Source organism: Rattus norvegicus, chromosome 8 (assembly GCF_021556685.1).
Source record: "Rattus norvegicus strain SHRSP/BbbUtx chromosome 8, alternate assembly SHRSP_T2T, whole genome shotgun sequence".
In the NCBI taxonomy this organism is placed as follows: Eukaryota; Metazoa; Chordata; class Mammalia; order Rodentia; family Muridae; genus Rattus; species Rattus norvegicus.
Window position 1 is genome coordinate 62447631 of NC_141541.1, and position 16099 is coordinate 62463729.

A 16099-nucleotide genomic window follows, 5' to 3' on the forward strand; every position below is an offset into this window, starting at 1 on the left:
AGGCAGTCCCTCTCCTAGCACCTCTCCCCAGAGCTATCTGAACAGGAGCTGGTGGAGAGAGAGAGAGAGAGAGAGAGAGAGAGAGAGAGAGAGAGAGAGAGAGAGAGATATATGCTGGGCACCTCTGTCCCTCAGCGAGCCTACCTACTTGTGTTCCCAGAGGCCACACTACACATGACAATGGGTACACACTACCCAAGTCAACTCAGACCTCACCAGGCCAGCAATTACAACTGGAATCACAGAGCAGAAATAATGCTAACTGCCAATGCTCATCGGCATGGAACGATGATGGGCTTCAGGAATGTGCAGCCACTTGGTTTATCCTGGGAAGGCATCAAACTTGTGATCAAGGCTAGAAAATTAATATTCTGGTGGCAGACTTGGGGTGGGGAGCACCGTGTTAGAAGTGAATATGGAGCATCTAGAAAGGGAACACTTTCTAAAAGATTTGGGACAGAGCCCTGGTCTTGAGGACATGTAATTAAGCAGCCATGGCCTCATGTGACCACAAGGAGAGAAGTTTCCATCAATGTATAGAAAACATGCTTATGTGACAGGTGCTGGTCTAGACACTGGTTCAAAGGTAACAAAGCCAATTAGCCTTTGCAGACAAAGTTTCCCTTCTTCCCTCTGAACAGTCACTGAAACACACTGAGCAGGACACCCATCAAAAGAAAAGACATTACCATTCCTCACAGGCAGGCAGTCACAGCCCAGTCCCTCAGAAACCTGTATACCCCCTTTTCCTACAAGGAAAAGGGCCGTCAGTGACGGCCATGGAGAATGAATGGATCCGGGATAGAACTTAGCTTGCATGAAGATCCCATTTAGAGTTTGAATGAGCCCAAGGGGTAGTTATGATCTTGTAAGGAAAGTGGATATGGTACGTCTACCATGGCTGTCTGTTTTATGAGCAGAATGTAGTCAATACCATTTATTCTGACTGAAAGATGGCTCTGTACCTCATGACAGACAACACTACTAGAAGGGAAAGCTTGACTTCCCTGGACAGTTCTGAACAAACAGGACCCTGGGTAGACAATGGCTTCTGCGGTAGAACTAAACAGAAACAATAGTCAAGAGAGAGGGTATTAGCATCTCATAACTAAGATAAGGGCAGGTCCAGTGAAGGAATTGTGGAGAAAGAATAGAAGCCCTGGGTTTGCAGGTCTGAAGCCACCCTCGGGTATTTCTGGGGACCCAAACCAGAAGGGAATAAGCAAGGAGCTAACGGCCGTCAAAGCAGGACTAAGGGTGGGTAGGAGCTGGTACAAGTTCTTGAATTCGTTTGGTTTTGGCCACTGTGATGAAATAGCTGATAGATGTAGAGGAGAAAAGGTTGAATGTTGCTTGCATGTTAGAGTTTCCCATGCACGGCAGCTGGCTATGTTTCAGGACCGCTGTAAGGCAGAGCCTCATGGCTCGTGGCAGAAGGGCGTGGCACACAAGATCTCCTTACTGGGAAATACGGAGTAGCACAGGAAACAAGGAGAAACAAAACGCCCTTCCAGGGTCTGGCCTTAGTGATCATTTCCTCCATCCAAGCCGTACCTGCCAGTCCCCTAATAGTTCCAGCCACTCTGTGCTGAATCTATCAGGGGGTTAAGCCCTCATGGTCCGATCACCTCTCTCTCTCTCTCTGGGTGGGGGAACCAAGCCTCTTGGGGACATGTCATATCTAAACCACATGATCACGTGATCTATAGAGATGCCTGACCCAATGAAGCAGAACTTAAGATTATAACCTAAATATTTCCAGAAGAATCAACACCCTTCACACCTTCCAATTTCAGAAACATGAGAACAAAACTAGACCTGGAGTCCAGAGGCCTGGTGTGGGCCCTGGCTCCACACTGACCAGTGTGAACCCTTGAATAGGTTACATGCTCACTGTGTTCCAATTTCCCTATTTATTAGATAGGGATGGTAATCTTACTAATCTCACAGTGTTTGGGGATGATGAGCTAATATGTATGAAATACTAGGGCCAGACACATAAATTCTATATTAGTATTTTCCAGAATTTTCCTCCCATTTTCTGTAAGACAAGATCTCTAGCTCAGGCTGGTATCAACCTTCTTACGTAGTTGAGGATGACCTTGAATTCTTGGCCCCCTGCCTCCCTCCTAGGTATTGGAATTACAGAGATGTACCAAGCGTATTCAATGTAGATCAAACCCAGGGCCTTGCGCATGCTGGTCAAGCACTCTGCCAGCTGAGCTATATCCCCAGTGGCTAGCGTCATTTATTCCTTCCAGAGGTGGAAGAGAAACCTGGTCTCAGTTAAAAATCCTCCCTTCACTCTGTCATATCCAACTTCTAAACCATCTAATTTAAATTTTGTTTTACTTGTAATATGTATTTCATAACACTTTAAAATCATATCTATAGTTAAACCACATATACTATTAATATACTTTAAATTTACATAATTATATTATGGACACGTAGTATGGAATTTCAATATATTTAAACAAGACATAATGGTCAGATTAGTGCTACCGTCATATTAATTAAAACACACACACACAAAGAGAGAGAGAGAGAGAGAGAGAGAGAGAGAGAGAGAGAGAGAGAAACATCTTCCTGAAAGCAGGAAAATCAGGATTTCAAAGTCATAGACACACAGTGAGTTCAAGGACAGCCTGGATTACTTGAGACTCTGTCTCAAAAAACCTACACAATTTCTTTGTGTTGGGAACATCTCAAGTCATCTCCATGAGCTATTTTCAATAATTCAGACCAGTTCATCAGCCACTGATCCCCTCAGTTTGTTCCTGTAGGGTAAGTTATCCCTCTGTCCATCTCACTCCATACAGATCTGACTCCCTTCCCACTGCCCCCAAACCTGTCTGGGTTTTAGCAAACACTACTCCACGTTCTGAGCTCTTGGGATCAGCCTTATCTCCATATCTAAGTGAGAGCAGGACGTATTGTCTCTCTGAACCTGATTTATTTCCCTTTCTGTGGTGTCCTTTCCAAAAAGGAAGCTACGTGGAAATGGCCTGCATGAGGCTGAAAAGCCCATTCTAGTTTTGGAGTTGAGGCTGGAGACTTGAGTGTTGTTGCCAGTTAGGTTTTGGCATCTTCTATGAAGTCTGAGGTTCCAGGCCTCAGAACCAAGTGGCTTTGGGTTTTTTCTTCCCATCTGTCTCAGATTTTCTCAGTAAGAGTTAATATTACAAGAAAGAAAGAAAGAAAGAAAGAAAGAAAGAAAGAAAGAAAGAAAGAAAGAAAGAAAGGAAGGAAGGAAGGAAGGAAGGAGGAAAAGAAAAGGAAAGGAAAGGAAAGGAAAACAGGGTTAACATTATAATATCTGCTCTAAAAATCAAACCTTCATGTTAAGAAAACCAAAGGCACGGCCCTCCCGCCAGTGTGCGGCTGGAGATCGGGGTTTGCATGGCGCCCTCTCCTTTGTGCCCACTCTGATGTGAAGACAAGGAAGCTGACTCCAACCTGGAGCTATCACAGGCTTAATGGAACCGTCTGCTTTGAGTGGGCCACCCCAGAAGAAAACAAGAGAGCCATTTCTCCCCCAGGAGTTAGGCAGGAATAATATGACGTTTCTTCTCTAGCAGATGTAACCCAATGCCAGTAGAGAGTCACATGTTGCAGTGGCGCTGTGCGGGACTGGCAGGCTAACCTGGGTGTGGGCAGAAGATGCTGTACACACAGTGAACGTGGCTGGGTGGTGCCCATGGGTGGCCACAGTCAATTACCAACAGAGGACGCTTTGTCACACGAGATGGCTAAAGCCCAAGCAGGCACAACCGTGTAGTCCTGTGCTCCCAGCTGGAGTGACGGGGCGGACAGAAGGTTCCTTTCCGAGAGCTTGCTGGCCAGCTAGTCCAGATGAAGCAGCAAGCTTCAGGCTCAGTAAAGAGACGCTAGCTCAGGAAGCAAGATGGGGCCCGTGATGTGGCTTAGCAGTACAAGTCTGATGACCTGAGTTAAAGCTCAGGACCCACACAGTGGAAGAAAAAACTGACTGCAGATTGTCCTCTGAGCTCCACATGAGCACACCACACACTATGCCCAACACACATGATAAACCTTTTCTTTTCTTTCCGAGACGGGGTCTCTCTATATAGTCATGTCTGGAACTCACTATGTAGACCAGGCTGGACTCAAAGGGAAAGAGTTGCCAGCTTCAGCCTTCTGAGTGCTGGGATTAAAGGTGTGTGTCATCCTGGCCAGTGTTGTTTTGTTTAATTAAAAACAATAAGGTGAAGAGTGATGGAAGATACTTGATGTCAGCACATGGCCTTCACACACACACACACACACACACACACACACATACACTCATGCTCAAACACACCACATGCACCACACACTCACAACACACACACACACCCACACACAAGCACACGCATACATATTCACACACACTATACTCACACACATACCACACACCCACACACATCCACACCACACTTCACACTCACACACATACATACATACACACCACATACCATACACACCACACACACACACACACACACATACACACACGAATGCTGTTTTAGAATAACTATGGTGGAACGCAGCAGCATGTTTGGCAGGAGGTAGGGTGGTCCAGAGAGCGGGCAGGAGATTTGGCTCAGATGGTAGATCACTCACGAGGCGTACGCAAAGCCCTGAGGAGAGTCTGAAGCCCCAGATAAAACAGCTGTGAAAGTGCACACTGGACTCCTGGGTGGAGGCAGGAGGATCACTGTGAGTTTGAGGGTAGCTGTGTAGGGCTGTATAGTGAAATCTTAAAAACAAAGCAAAGAAACAAACTGGAGGAAAAACTTTGCCATTCCTGAGAGTGACTAATCAGGAGGAATTAGTCAACGAATAGAACACAGTGGGAGGGGCAGATGAGCCACACTTTGATGGGGACTACAGAGCTGGCAGTAGGTATAGGATGCAGAAGGTTCCACATCACCTTTATGATTACATGGTTATGGTCAGCGAGAATACAAGAAGGCTTGTGATAACAGATGCGTCTGGCTCTCCCCTGATGCCTGCAACCTCGATTTAAGTAACATCACAATTAAACATTATCTTCAGGGAGTTCTTAGCAAAATGAACAGTTATTTCTTAGCAAAATGAAGTTATTTCTTATATATGGTTCATTTGTATATGGTCCATTCCTAACAGTGACTTTGTGCACCACTCTCTCCTCTCAGAACCCCAGGATACTCGTGTACTTGTAACTTCCAAGGCGCTTGATTTTATAGATTCCTTGACACTTTCTACATGAACCATCAGGCCAGCTGCATATTAAGATAGCTTGGCTGCTCTTCCAGAGGTCCTGAGTTCAATTCCCAGCAACCACATGGTGGCTCACAACCAGACTATAATCTATGGTCTGGTGCCCTCTTCTGGCCTGTAGTTGTATACATGCAGGCAGAAAGCTGTATGATGTATACATAATAAATAAATAAATTTTTAAAAAAAGGAGTTGTAAATTTGGGGCTGGAGAGATGGCTCAGCGGTTAAGAGCACCCAACTGCTCTTCCAGAGGTTATGAGTTCAATTCCCAGCGACCACATGGTGGCTCACAACCATCTGTGAGGAGATCCGATGCCCTCTTCTGGTGTATCTGAAGACAGCTACAGTGTTGTGTACTTATATATAATGAATAAATAAATCTTTAAAAAAAAAAGACTTAACAAAAAACAAAAAACAAAAAAAAGATAGCTTGGATGTCCACTTCCAGATCAGCGAGCCTTCTTTTTCTCTAGAATATCATGCTCTCTATATCCTGACAAGTGTGAACACCTTTGCCTTGTTCCTGATATTAGGGGAAATGCACGCAGTCTTTCACTGAAAAAGACAATGCCGCCTCTCGGTCTCTCCCACTCTCTTGTGGAACGAGGTTTCCTTTTTATTCCTTGTTTGATGAGGATTTCACTGAGAATGTATGTTGAACACCATCGAATGCCATTTTGCTCCATTGAGACATGCTTTTCCTTGTTTGTTAATATCCTGAATTACATGTACTGAATGCCTCAGCTATTAGAGACTATGGAATCCAGCAGTTACCTTCAGAACACGGTTAGAGTAACCTGAATTATGGTCGCTTACTTTTGGCTACAATTTAACATCCTGAATAATTTTCTTGAAAGCTGAATTCCCGTTTCATGTTGCCTGGGGTATTGAGCGGAGCATTGGAAAGATTGTCCAATGGCAAATAGCACTGGGGCTAGACTAATCCCAGGGAAGATGGCTGTGGACACACAAGTAAAGCAATAAACCAAACAAGCCTGGAAGGATCAGACTGGTTTGTAGTCAGTGGTAACCATCACAAGTTGGCCTTACTCTACACGTGTTTTCTGATTGTTTCCAGCCATTGCAACAAAATGGCTGATGGATGCAACTTAAGGAGCAGAAGGTTCACTTTGGCTGCAGTAGAGGGTACAGTCCTTTATAGCAGAGGGGAGACTGCAAGGAATTGAGGCAGCCAGTCATCTGCCCTTGAGTGTTGGCTTAGCAGCATCAGTTACAACCACCATTTCAACTTTGCTCAAAGGGCAGAGTGACTGCCCAGTCCACCACTCATTATATTGTAAGAAACTAAGAGCACAGATGACAATGGCTGTAGTTACTGTCCTCTCAAGGACACGCACACCGTCCGTGGGGGATGGTGCATTACTCAAACTGTCATTGCCCCTCTCTTGCTTCACTCTTCAATTTAGTGGCTTAGCCAGATTCCTTAAAATAAGCCCCCAGGGCCCCCTGGAGATGCCACCCCATAACGAGTGTATGACAGCATCCGTGGAAGGGTGGAAAGGGTTTCGTGGTTGGTTTGCAAAGCAGCTCTGCAAAAGTACAACCACTACGAAGAGTGAGGCAGAATTGTGTACACCAGTTAACGTGGCTTTGTTTTCTCACAGGGTTACCCGGAGCCACAGGAAATCCAGGGGAAAAGGGAGAGAAGGGAGATGCTGGTGAACTGGGCCTACCTGGAAATGAGGGACCACCAGGACAGAAAGGAGACAAAGGAGACAAAGGAGATGTGTCCAATGACGTGCTTTTGACAGGTAGGCTGGGGTCCTCTTGCACTAGGGCACAGAGGTCTGCCTCATCCAACCCATGGGCTGCTCTGGTGACTTCTCACCTCTCTGGGCCTCAGCTCTGCAGTAGGTTCTAGAATTCCTTCCCTCCTTGTTTGTTTGAGACAGTCTTCTGTACCGCAGGCTAACCTGGAACTCTCTGTGTAGCAAAGGCTGACTGACCTTACCCAACCCTCCTGCCTCCACCTCCCAAGTGTTGCAACTACAGCTGTAGACCACCGTGCTCAGCATGGTGGTCTGCATTTTCAAACCTGGGCCTGTTTCTCCATGTAGGCAAGTCTGAAGCTGGTATCCAGCGTGAGTAATTTAAGGCATTTACCTTGTTTGGAGGGGTGTGGTAGCTCCCGCCTGCAGTCCCAGGCATGGGAAGGCTAAAGCTTCAAGCTTGCTTCAAGTTTGATTACGTGGTCAGACCAAGGTCACACCGTGAACAAAAGCAGAGTCCAATGAGGCTCACGGTTGGTCTGCTACTCATCAATGCTTCTCCTACCTGGCTGTTAAGGAGGAGGGTTTCAAATGGCAGATGACCAATCTCCCCAGCGGCACTCTGAGTGTCTCTGGGATTGGATAGTAATCAAGGTCTGTAGAAGATGAGGGTTTAGCTCAGTAATAAAGTGTTCAGCTAGCTTGCAAGAACTGCTGGGTTAAATTCTCTAGCACAAGGAGAGTGGGAAGGACAGAGGGGAGGGAGAGGAGGGAGGTGAGGAAGAAGTAGAGGAAGAGAAGGAGGGGGAGGGGAAGAAGAGTTCCTTTGCACTTTTAGGAAGTCAGAATTGGGACCCTCTGGCACTGCAGTGACATAGGCCTGGCTCTGTTCAGAGCTCTGAGACCTGAGATCCTGCTCTGTCCACTGGTGACCTTAAGTAACCACCACTTCCTAACTAGAACCATCCTGAGAGGAGCCCACTAGCACCTCACAGAGAGACTTGGAAGAATGAATGGACGATTGATAAAACTCTTGGCATAGCTCTTACAGATGGTGGATCATCAGGACCTACTCTGGTAGCTTTTTAATTCAGTAAAGGCGGTGCTAACCTAAGTTGTCTCTAGGAAAGAGGTGCACAAGTGGGACTCCAGAGCTGCTCCCTTATCTTTCCCTGATCGGAAACTGTCCCTGTAGAGAATATTCTATCAGTTTCTCCTTTTCCTTCTCTCTAGGTGCCAAAGGTGACCAAGGGCCCCCTGGCCCACCTGGACCCCCAGGGCCTCCAGGCCCTCCTGGAAGCAGAAGAGCCAAAGGCCCTCGGCAGCCAAATTCGTTCACCAACCAGTGTCCAGGTCACCAAGCCCTGTCAAGGGATCCCACTCCTTACGCTAAGATAACCGCTTCTAGACTTCACGACCAAATTTTGAAAGGAGATGTTGTCCTAAATGAGACCCATCCCTGAAATATGCTCACAGGAAGTCTGAATACCTGCCCTGGGAATGGGGACTGTGGCCAGGGGTGAACCTATCACCCCTTCCCTCGCTGCTCTTCCCACACTTACCTCCATGGTGTAACTCTTCCTGGCCATACAACCCTCTCCCAGGAGCAGTGTTTTATTTGGTTTGTTTTTAATTACTGTTACAACTTAAAGACACAGTGTCACTAGGTCCCCTGAGAGCAACATCTTTAGGTCTAGGCTGTTAACTGTAGCAACAAATTCCTGAGAGAGTAAGAAACTGGAAAATAGTGGGCCAGTCAAATTGGTTAACACCCTGCAGAGAATGATCATAGATCTCCACCACTACCGGTAGAGTGTGTGTGGTGTGTGTGTGTGTGTGTGTGTGTGTGTGTGTGTGTGTGTGTGTTGGGAGCAGGGGGTTGAACCCAGAGCCCCATGTTTACCACTAAGTTATAACTGCATTCTCTGCCACTTAGTTTTGAGTGCTGATAGCACTACCAGGCACAGTGCTAAATACTTAGTTCTTCTGATTCCCATGACCGTCCTAAGACGTTGGCATGCTTGTTTCTAATTTATAGAGAGAAACAGACAGCCAAGGAGCTACCCGGCCCCCGCCCAATTCAAAAGTTCCTTAGAAACAAAGGCTAATGGAAAATATTTCAACAGGGGATTTTGAACTTGAGCGGTTAGCCAGAATGCCTTGCCTGTCTTAAAGCACAAGGCAGAACTCGAGCTGCCATTTCAGCAGCAGACGTGGAGGAGCCTGACTTTCTCCAAATACCTGCATTGTTTGGAACAGCCTTCTTCCTCCATGTTTCCAGGGAATGGTCCCAGCTAACAGAGAAACACTGGTTAGGAGCCTGTGGCTGAAAAGCAAGCAACCAAGAAACACAGTGGAAATGTTATAAGGGCTATAGTTGGGACTTTACGAGGAAGTGGAGGTTGTGGATATAAAGCTATGTAACCCATTGTGACAACCGCATTGGTTGTTGTCATTTTAGGGGAGACGTGTGTCATACCCAATGATGATACCTTGGTGGGGAGAGCTGATGAGAAAGTCAATGAGCGCCATTCTCCACAAACAGGTACAAACCCCTGCACCTGGGCTGGGGTGAGCCTTAGCGCTGGGGTGAGCCTTAGCGCTGGGGTGAGCCTTAGTGCTGGGGTGAGCCTTAGTGCTGGGGTGAGCCTTAGCGCTGGGGTGAGCCTTAGTGCTGGGGTGCGCCTTAGTGCTGGGGTGAGCCTTAGCGCTGGGGTGAGCCTTAGTGCTGGGGTGAGCCTTAGTGCTGGGGTGAGCCTTAGTGCTGGGGTGAGCCTTAGTGCTGGGGTGCGCCTTAGCGCTGGGGTGCGCCTTAGCGCTGGGGTGAGCCTTAGCGCTGGGGTGAGCCTTAGCGCTGGGGTGAGCCTTAGCGCTGGGGTGAGCCTTAGCGCTGGGGTGAGCCTTAGCGCTGGGGTGAGCCTTAGCGCTGGGGTGAGCCTTAGCGCTGGGGTGAGCCTTAGCGCTGGGGTGAGCCTTAGTGCTGGGCTGAGCCTTAGCGCTGGGGTGAGCCTTAGCGCTGGGGTGAGCCTTAGCGCTGGGGTGAGCCTTAGTGCTGGGCTGAGCCTTAGCGCTGGGGTGAGCCTTAGCGCTGGGGTGAGCCTTAGCGCTGGGGTGAGCCTTAGTGCTGGGGTGCTTCACTCTCCTGCATAGGCCCTGGATTCAATCCCCAGCACCACACACAAACATTCCGTCTGGAAATTCATAGCTGGATGCTTTAATTGGCTGGCACTCTTTTCTTCCGACAGAACCCATGATCACGTCCATTGGTAACCCGGCCCAAGTCCTCAAGGTGAAAGAGACTTTTGGGACCTGGCTAAGAGAGTCTGCTAACAGGAGTGACGACCGCATTTGGGTGACTGAACATTTTTCAGGTATTTCCACCTAGAAATGGAGATCATACTTGTGGCCTGCCTTCGAGCTTATTCTATAGCCACGTGTCTGAGGTCTCCATTGGTGTTGGTCTAAGGCTTCTCATCTTAGAAAGCACAACTGACTGTGTAGAACACCCTCTAACTTGAATGTGTCAGTCACAAGCTTTGTAGAGACATGGCCACCGCAATGCAGACTATCTGATTATAACACAATAGCCAGGCAGAAATAAAGACAGCTACGGGTTTCATCAACTAATCCACACTGTGGAAGACACATAAAAGACAAATTATGGTTTACAACTACCGTCTCTGCCACCTGGTGCGCTCAGAATGATACGGCATAAAGTGTGCACAGGCCATTGTTCTGAGTTTGATGCCATCCTATGAGAGTACTCCTGGCCATTTTTCCCATGTATCTGTTGGATGGAGAGCTATCTCACAGCCTCTCATGTCTGAACCTAGGGCTAGTCACTGTCCCCAGAAGTGGCCGATGGTGGTAAGAGTGGCCTCATTCCAGAAGGGCCTGACATTACACATCAGTTGGCAAAAAGCTAAGAGCACGTCTTTATTTCATCAACACTGACTGATCAGTTCAGTAGTAACCTCTGTCTACCCAGTGGGGTGGGGGGATGCAGAGAGAGAAATGCCGTACGGGAGGAGTGGTGGTCTTGGTACTAAGGAAGGGATGGGGGACAGCAAGCAGCAACTGTACAAGCACCAAATGTTTGTCCCTGGGACAGGCTTGGGCTGCCTCATCTTATAAATACTATAGAGTGAGGTAAGTGGGAGGGGACAGATGTGCTCTCGGCAGCCTGATGTTCATGGGCAGTGCTGGCAGCACTGGTGGGTAAGAGTCTCCCTCCTCCCCTCCCACAGGCATCATGGTGAAGGAGTTTGAAGACCTGCCCGCCCTCCTGAATAGCAGCTTCACCCTCCTCCACCTCCCACATTACTTCCATGGCTGCGGGCACGCTGTTTACAACAACTCTCTCTACTACCACAAAGGAGGCTCCAACACCATAGTGAGGTGAGCCACCGTGCCCATGCCCTGAGGTGTCTCCTCACAGTGTGCACACTGTGTGCTGTCTTCTGTAGTCACTTAGATGCATTTTGTCATCTTTCTGTGCCTACGTAGATCAATCAGGGTTTGCCCCCCAAAGGAACGGCAGAATACAGTGAGGGAGTCCCACACCCTGGCCCTGCTGATGTGCACCCATGGGAAGATGAGAGACAGGGAGAAGGAGACAAGGAGTTGTAGTCTGCCACTCTCACATCCTTTGAGACAGGAAGCAAGTGAGGGCAGAGCTTTCCTGGCATGAAGGGTCATCCTCTGACCTAGGGGGCTAGCTTCTTTGTCTTCAGATAATTTGTTATGATTCTTTTCCTGGAGGAGACATAAAAACAACATCTATCCTTTCTCCCAAAGTCCCAGTGACAAACAGAAGTATGATTCCACCAAAGTCCAGTCTGGGGAACCCATGAGTTTATCAAGCTTACTTACAGAGCAATGGGCGAAGGGTTACAGGCAGGAGCATGGGTGACCTTAAAGCAGCTACACTGGAAAGAAACCCCAGCATGGATGATGGCTGCCCCTTTCCCTAGTCCTTCTCCACCTATATGATCTTGCCCTTCCTCAAGACCCCCAAGGCCACATGCAATTGGGACAGAATTACATACAATGGATCAGAAACGTGGTTGGATACTTGTGAGGAACACCCCCCACTCCCTTCTATGAGGGAAGGTCAGCAGTCAACACCCCAGTGTCATGACCTTTTGCAGACAGACTCAGCCAGTTTAGCTTGGAGGGTAGTGAGACAGGAAATGCCCACCCCTTGCCTCACTCTGCTCCCCTACTCTACCGCCATCTCTCGTCATCATTTATGGTAAACTCTGGTATAAAAGAATTCCTCTCCTGCTCAGACACCTTCACCAGAGCCTCTGGTGCCTGATGTCTGTTTAATGTTACCAGGGGCTATTGGGCCACAGTTGTGGAACAGGGGAGTTCAAGGGTGAAGAAACCCTAAAATGAGAAATGATCTCTTTTTAAAAATGGGGTTTGGAGGTTTGGTTTTTGAGGTATGGGTTCAAATCCAGGCCTCACACATATTAGAAGCAGTCTTTGCCAACGAGCACGTTATATATATACCCCTACTTTCTACTTTTAATTTTTATTGTGAGAACACTTTCCCTGGAGAAATGTTAACAACAGTCTCCCCAGTCATCACAGAACACTGGCACACCAAAGAGTGGCTTCACTAAAGTCCAACTTGGGGAACTGGTGGATTTATTGGGCATGCTTTTAGAGCTTTAGACCCCACAGCAGCCCCACCACCAGGAAGTCCCGCCCCAGCAGGAAAGATGCCTTTCTCCAGCTTCACAAGCTGAGTCCCCTTCCCCACTGCAGTAAACAACACCACATGCAGCTAGGGCAGGATTACAGACAAAGGACCTGACTCTCAGATGGGGACTTAGCAACCTTCTAAACACCCCACACCCTAGGAAGCAACATCCACAATCAAGACCTGCCACAGAGTTTGTTGTTATGAGAAAGATGGCAGCTGTCGTGCTCAGAGTGTAGCGGTCTACGGCAGTCTTGCGAAGTTGCCCAGGATGCTCTTAATTTCTTTGTGTTGCCAAGGAAGGCCTTGAACTTACGGCTTCAGAATGGACCCCTGCAGAATGTCACATACCATCACCAGTATAAGAGTCCTTTATGTGACTAGGCATTGACTCCTGTCACAAAGAACTCTTCTTCCTAAGCAAGGCCAGATAGGGTTTGTAAAGAAAGCCCAGAATTACATCAAGCCAGTGACACAGGGGTGGGGTGGGATGGGAGGTCAACATTTTCAAAGGTTTCGGTTCAGGTAATAAAACAACAGTCACATGAGAGGCTCTGCTAGGCACGGTGTTCCCAGTGAGGTGACGTGCATGATGGAATTAGCCAAAACTAGGACAAAAATAGTCACTTTGGGGCATTTCGCTTAACAATCCTTCCACTTCAGCCTCCCAAGTACCCCAGATTATAGCCTCTACCACTACCAGGCTTGGGTGAGCTGTGCTGACTGGGTGGGGGGCTTCTCCTCAGCCTAGACCTAACATCAAACCACACGCCTAGAGCAGGAGAAGCAGGATGTGTCGAAGCTCTTGCTCCTATAGGACAGACACATGCTCCCTCACCCCACAGGGCTAGCCTGCAGTACAGAGTTCCCAGCACTCAGGAGCTGGTATGGCTGTGTCCTTTCCAAGTGCTTGCTCTGTTTATTGTGCTTCCTAAATGCCTATCAGTCACACTGACCTCCCGTGCTCAGCTGCTCAATAGCGCCCTCTGGTGTTTTCCTTTAGCCTAACATCCCCAACTTAGTCCCAGATTTAGCTAGTGGCTGAATCATAATCCACTTTTTTGGGATATCATTTCGGTTTGGAGTCTGGGAAACCAGATCCCAGAGCTAAGTGGCATGGAATCCCATGCATGGTTCTGCTTATAAGCCTCCTACCTAGACAAGAAAATTGTTTTCACAGCCTTAACTAGATCTCTTCTCATCTAGTGAGCTTTTCCTTGGTTTAAATTGTCTTTTTTATTATTATTATTAAAATTTCAGCATGAAATAAAGGGATAACCAGAAAACTTTGGAGTTTTAAATAAAACCTATATTTAGGGGCTACAGACGTATCTCGAGTGAGTGTTCAAAGCCCTGGATGTGATCTTCAGCACACAGGAACAAGGCTTGGTGGTGTAATCCTAGCACTTGGCAGGTGGAGGCAAGAGGGTTAGGTATTCAAGGCTGTTCTCAGCCACACTGCTAATTTGAGGACAGTCCTTGACACCAAACTATGGTTTCCCTTTGCCTCTGCTAGCACAGGCTAGTCACTGCCTTCACTTCCCTGGTGCTTAGGACATCACTGAAGGGCAAGTAGAAAAGTTTCCTGGAGCCCTTTGGCAACAGAGAGCACCAGGCCTTGGTCCACTCTTGGTAACTCAGCTTAATAAAGAGCACAAGTCACCCGTGTCCACAGGCTCTGAGGCTTCTTTTATATGGATAAATGCTTAGCCCATAAGCTTCAGCTTGTTCTGGTCTAGCTTGTAACGTCGTTAACCCATTTATTCGATTTTAGTCTTCCCCACGGCAAGTTACGCCACCGGTTTGTGCAATCGTCTCCTCCAGCGTTCGACTCCAATCTCCAGAGCCTGACTCTTTCCCAGAATCCCTGGTCCCTCTCTGCCAGGACGCCCACCTCCTATTTCCTGCCTCTTGTCATTGGCCACAGGCTTTCCTTATTGACAGGTGATGTGTCCATTCAGTTCCTGAGAATTCTCTCTACAGACATCTTTTCTCTAACTCGTTTTTTAAAATCCTGTTTCAGATTTGAATTTGGGAAAGAGACACCTCAAACTCTGAAGCTTGAAGATGCTTTGTATTTTGATCGAAAATACCTCTTTGCGAATTCCAAGACTTACTTCAACATAGCAGTGGATGAGAAGGGCCTCTGGATTATCTACGCCTCGAGTGTGGATGGCTCAAGCATCCTTGTGGCACAGCTGGACGAGAGGACATTCTCTGTGCTGCGGCACATCAATACCACATACCCCAAGTCCAAGGCTGGCAATGCCTTCATAGCTCAAGGGATCCTCTATGTCACGGACACCAAAGATACAAGGGTCACGTTTGCCTTTGATTTGTTACGAGGGAAGCAGATCAATGCAAACTTCGGTCTCAGAATGTCACAGTCTGTTCTTGCCATGTTGTCGTACAATATGAGAGACCAGCATTTGTACTCGTGGGAAGACGGCCACCTGATGCTCTATCCTGTGCACTTTTCGTCAACAGCACCCAGCCAGCGATAGGCCTGCAGTCGGCTCCCTCATTATGCACCACACATTTTCTGGGGTTTGACCAAGCCCAACGGAAAGAAGGCCTGTAAAGGATATCCAGATACTCAGAGCATACGCCCGTGCTACGGGCTCTTGTGCATGTGGCAAGTCCCCCTGTAAGCCAGGTTAGCTAGAGGCTGGAAGTTGAAATGGATAACATCTGGTGACCCTTGGTCCCTCTTCAAACTTAGCAAGTTAGTGCTCCCCCCTGACCTTAGTGTCCCCATCAGTAATATGAAACATCTGTGTGATTGACAGCATTTCCTCTACCTATATGAAGTTCTGTGATTCTTGCCTGGTTATATATTAGATTGCTTTCTGGTTTCTTTTTTTTTTCTCCACATGTAAATGAGTTTACCTGCAGCTTGAGGGGTGTGCCTATCAGTGATGACGGACATTTGTTTGGTGTTTAGGGAAGATGCATTGTCTCTTATGGCTTCTAAAGTATTATATTATCCATAATTTGATATTTTTCTCTGAATACGCACCTGCCACTACAGAATGATTATTGTTTTCAGCTCCTAAGTACAAATCCAAGATTAATAAAAAAAAACATGAATAGATACAGGCTCAGGACTCTAAATGAAACTGCATCAGGCCCGCCTAGGTGCCTGTCAATTCCTGATCATGTCCGTTTACCGCTAGGGATCATGAACACAAAGCCTTCAGTTTCTGGACCCTTTTGCCAAGGCCAAAGGTTTGTTACGAGAGCATCAAACACTAAGTGGCCAATAATCTGGTTAGAAGAATGGAAATGTGACGTTTTTTCAGAAGACAGGCACCATTTATACTTACTGTCTAGAATAAGGGAAGGCAACTGGCTCAAGGCCAAAGTCAGTTTATGTCCCACCCCTGCACCTAAG

At 47.5% G+C, this 16099-nt stretch overlaps 1 protein-coding gene across 1 annotated transcript in view; it reads left to right on the forward strand.

The window, feature by feature from the left end:
- The window catches only part of Gldn (gliomedin), a 44140-nt gene extending 28367 nt beyond the window's left edge, over nt 1-15773 (forward strand). Inside the window, 6 exon segments of the mRNA NM_181382.3 lie at nt 6891-7037; nt 8229-8348; nt 9457-9540; nt 10241-10366; nt 11243-11393; nt 14729-15773. Of these exon segments, the coding sequence (NP_852047.2) occupies nt 6891-7037; nt 8229-8348; nt 9457-9540; nt 10241-10366; nt 11243-11393; nt 14729-15209 (1109 nt within the window). The 3' untranslated portion in view covers nt 15210-15773.
- The last annotated feature ends 326 nt before the right edge of the window (nt 15774-16099 follow it).